The sequence below is a fragment of the Mycetomoellerius zeteki genome, unplaced genomic scaffold (assembly GCF_001594055.1).
Source record: "Mycetomoellerius zeteki isolate Tzet28-1 unplaced genomic scaffold, Tzet1.0 scaffold134, whole genome shotgun sequence".
NCBI classification, from domain to species: domain Eukaryota; kingdom Metazoa; phylum Arthropoda; class Insecta; order Hymenoptera; family Formicidae; genus Mycetomoellerius; species Mycetomoellerius zeteki.
This window is the reverse complement of record NW_017256276.1, coordinates 178082-181486: the sequence shown is the minus strand read 5'-3', so window position 1 is coordinate 181486 and position 3405 is coordinate 178082. Positions and strand designations below refer to the sequence as shown.

Here is a 3405-nt window from a genome sequence, read left to right as displayed (position 1 = left end):
TTAATTACTTTCGTATGAACATGAAAATGTATCAAGAATTATTAACTTTGGTGGAACCACTTATAGTGCAGGAATGTATTCGAATGCCAATACCTGCAAACACACGTTTGGAAATTTGCGCTATTTAGCTTCTGGTGATAGCATGAAATCACTTTCTTATGCATACCGAGTTGGACACAATACCATTTCGAAAATTGTGTCAGAAACTTATGAAGCAATCTGGATGGTGTTAAAAGATAAAGTTTTTCCTTCATACAGTGAAGATACTTGGAAGAAGATTGCTAACAAATTTGAAAATCGGTGGAACTTTCCTAACTGCATAGGCGCTGTAGATGGAAAACACATTATGATTCAGGTATTAATTTTTCAAAATTTTATTTAATAATAATTTCATATTTTAGAAAACTTCATTTTTCTTGTTACAGGCACCTCCACACACAGTGGCTCAACTTATTATAATTATAAATCATACCATAGTTTAAATTTGCTCGCTGTTTGTGATACAGAGTATTGCTTTACTTTCTTAGACATTGGAGCTGAAGGACGTCAGAGTGATGGTGGAGTGTTTAGAAACAGCAACTTGTATAAAGCATTGGAAGAAAATTTAATAAGAATACCACCACCAGATATTATTGGAAATAATGGACCTGTTTTACCATACGTGATTGTGGCAGATGAAGCTTTTCCTTTAAAAACGTACATGATGCGACCATTTCCCTGAAGTCAACTCAATAAAACGAGAAAAATCTTTAACTACAGACTTAGTCGAGCAAGACGTGTTATAGAAAATGCCTTTGGAATATTAGCAGCGAGGTGGAGAATCTTCAGAAAACCAATTATAGCGTCTATTTCTACTTGCAAAAAAATTATACAAGCAACATGCTGTTTACAATTTTATAATGAAACGTGAGCTGCAAAAACCAGTTGCAGAATGAGTTTATTCTACAATGCACTCACATCATTGTAATGTTTTTACAGGCCTCATAGACTCAGGAAATATTGGAACCAATTTTCATTCGCAAAGTGCAAATGTAATAAGAAATACATTTGCTGCACATTTTGAAGGTCATGGTTTAGTTGCATGACAATGGGAAAAAGTTTTACAAAATGATTTTAGAAATAAACTGTTATATATATCATGCAAAATTTATTTATTAATATTCGAATAATTTTATTTTTTATAATACATATAATAATACATATTTAACAATACATATAATAATACATTCCTTATAAATATTTAAAAATAACGTTTAATTTATTCCAATTCCTCATTTACAGCCATTGTAAGTAATTTTAATTGTAATGTAGTACGTTTCTCATATGGCAGTCGCCGTAAAACTTCTCCTAATACTTTAAGAAATCCATCTACTGCATCCATCTGTGGAACGGGCATATTTAAGATGTTCAATAAAGGTGATTCTATGTGGATGATTGATCATTTTCTGATAATTTTCGCTCTATAATTAGAAATGATCACAAGTTTACAAGATTAATGATTTTGTATAAGATAAATATGATGCATAGTTTCATGTTACATACTTTTAGTGTTTGTTTTGAATTAGGAGTCGGAGTTCGAGATGGACGATTTAGAAGTGGAGTTGGCGATTGAAATATGGCGATATCATTACTTCCTACAGAATTTTCAAAATTAGGCGATATTATACTCTCAACAGTAGATAAATATCCAGAAGTATTTTCGTCAGAGGTAGAAGGCTGTGATTCTATTGATAACGTACTTATTGTTCTGTAAAAAATATTAATTATTGTGAGAGAATACGATATATAATATAAATTTGCTCATTCCTTAAATGACTTACGATTCTGCTTGAAGAGTATCATCCAAAGGCTTCATTAATTCAAAATATCGATAAAAATTTTTTAAATTTGATGATAATGCGCCAGATCCACTAGGAACATATGTTTTCATCTTTTTTTTAGCTCTTACATAGCAGTCGCGATGATATTTCCACTTTTTTTACAGTTCTTCAATTGACATAATACCTGTAGAATAGGCATACAAAGTTCAATTTTATTACGAAGACATTTACTATGTTTACACGGCATGCTTTACGCCGAAGTTATAACATCGATGTTAAGAAACTGGCCAATCACAGTCATTCCATTCTTCAGAGGAACAGCTATGATTGGCCAGTTTCATAACATCGATGTTATAACTTCGGCGTAAAGCGTGCCGTGTAAACATAGTAATTCTTGTGAAATATGACTCTCTGGAAAAGTTGTTATTAAAGCCATAGCTCTTTTTAATAACAGTATTGGGAAATTTATTTTTAAAAATGTGTGTTTATAATATACCACCAAGGATATTTCTAATTTCTTCATAATGTATTTTTTTTTCAATTTTGATCGTTCTCGCATATCAACTCTATGATCAAATAATGGTGATCTTTCCATAATATCCATTATTAGATGTTCATCAATGTCATTAGACTGAGCTGATGTATTAGACTGGGCTGATGGTTGCGATTGCTGCAAGCTCTGAGTATTATTTACATTGACAGTTCTTACTGCAAGGCAGACTTTTTAATATTACTTTACTCAAGACATGTTTTAACAAGCATTATAAAAAATCTTATTATTGTTTATACACGCGCGCCGAGAAATGCGTAACTCTCTATATATATCAATTATTGCGAAGAATAATGCTAAGGTCTCGGTAGTCTAAAGGCTTAGGACGCTCGCACGGAATGCAAGAGATCCGGGTTCGACTCCCGGCCGAGGCATTATTTTTCGCAATAAGTTTATTACAGTTTTTAAGTTGGGAAATTTGGGGGGATTATTAATATTTTCAGATTTGATTGCGTTGAAAGTCCGACAACCATATCGGCACGCAATTATCATTTCTGAAATTAATTCATTTAAATGAATTTACAATAGTTCAACATCTTAACGTTCTGACCGTTATGGCGCTTCTTAATTTAAAGTATTATAAAAAAAATTTTGTACCGATATAGTAACAATTGAGTTTTGATCAACATTAATTAGACTTTCTCTCTCATCATAACTCGCAAAGCACCGATGTTCCCATAAATTTTGACAAGCAATATTCAGTAGCCATCCACAGTATCCGCACTTCAGTTGCTAGAAAAAATATAATTATGAAAGAAGGTTCTTTTGAACCTCCCAAACGTGGTCGAAACGTCTGTTTATAATTATTGTATAATTTGTGTCTATGCTTATAATACTTATTTGTTATCAATTAATACGTATTATCTGACTTGTAGCCTTCCCTGGTAGCAAGCTGACGTCAAAATGACTTAGCTTGCTACCTGGGTTTCTATTATATTAATTATTATTAATATTTTATATTTAACTATTAATATTATTAATATTTTATATTTAACTATTAATATTATTAATATTTTATATTTAACTATTAATATT

At 31.3% G+C, this 3405-nt stretch overlaps 1 protein-coding gene across 4 annotated transcripts in view; it reads right to left on the bottom strand.

Moving 5' to 3' along the window:
* Positions 1-1286: 1286 nt before the first annotated feature.
* Positions 1287-3405, bottom strand: part of LOC108731518 (uncharacterized) — a 2965-nt gene continuing 846 nt past the window's right edge. Inside the window, exons 2-6 of one of the 4 annotated variants that reach the window (XM_018461872.1) lie at positions 2968-3102; positions 2317-2528; positions 1821-2004; positions 1543-1747; positions 1287-1460 (exon numbers count right to left, since the gene is read on the bottom strand). In XM_018461872.1, the coding sequence (XP_018317374.1) occupies positions 1356-1460; positions 1543-1747; positions 1821-1930 (420 nt within the window). In that variant the 5' untranslated portion in view covers positions 1931-2004; positions 2317-2528; positions 2968-3102 and the 3' untranslated portion in view covers positions 1287-1355. Of the gene's footprint in view, positions 1461-1542; positions 1748-1820; positions 2005-2316; positions 2575-2967; positions 3103-3405 lie in introns of those variants that run through there. The other 3 variants (XM_018461873.1, XM_018461871.1, XM_018461874.1) reach the window with 3 other exon arrangements.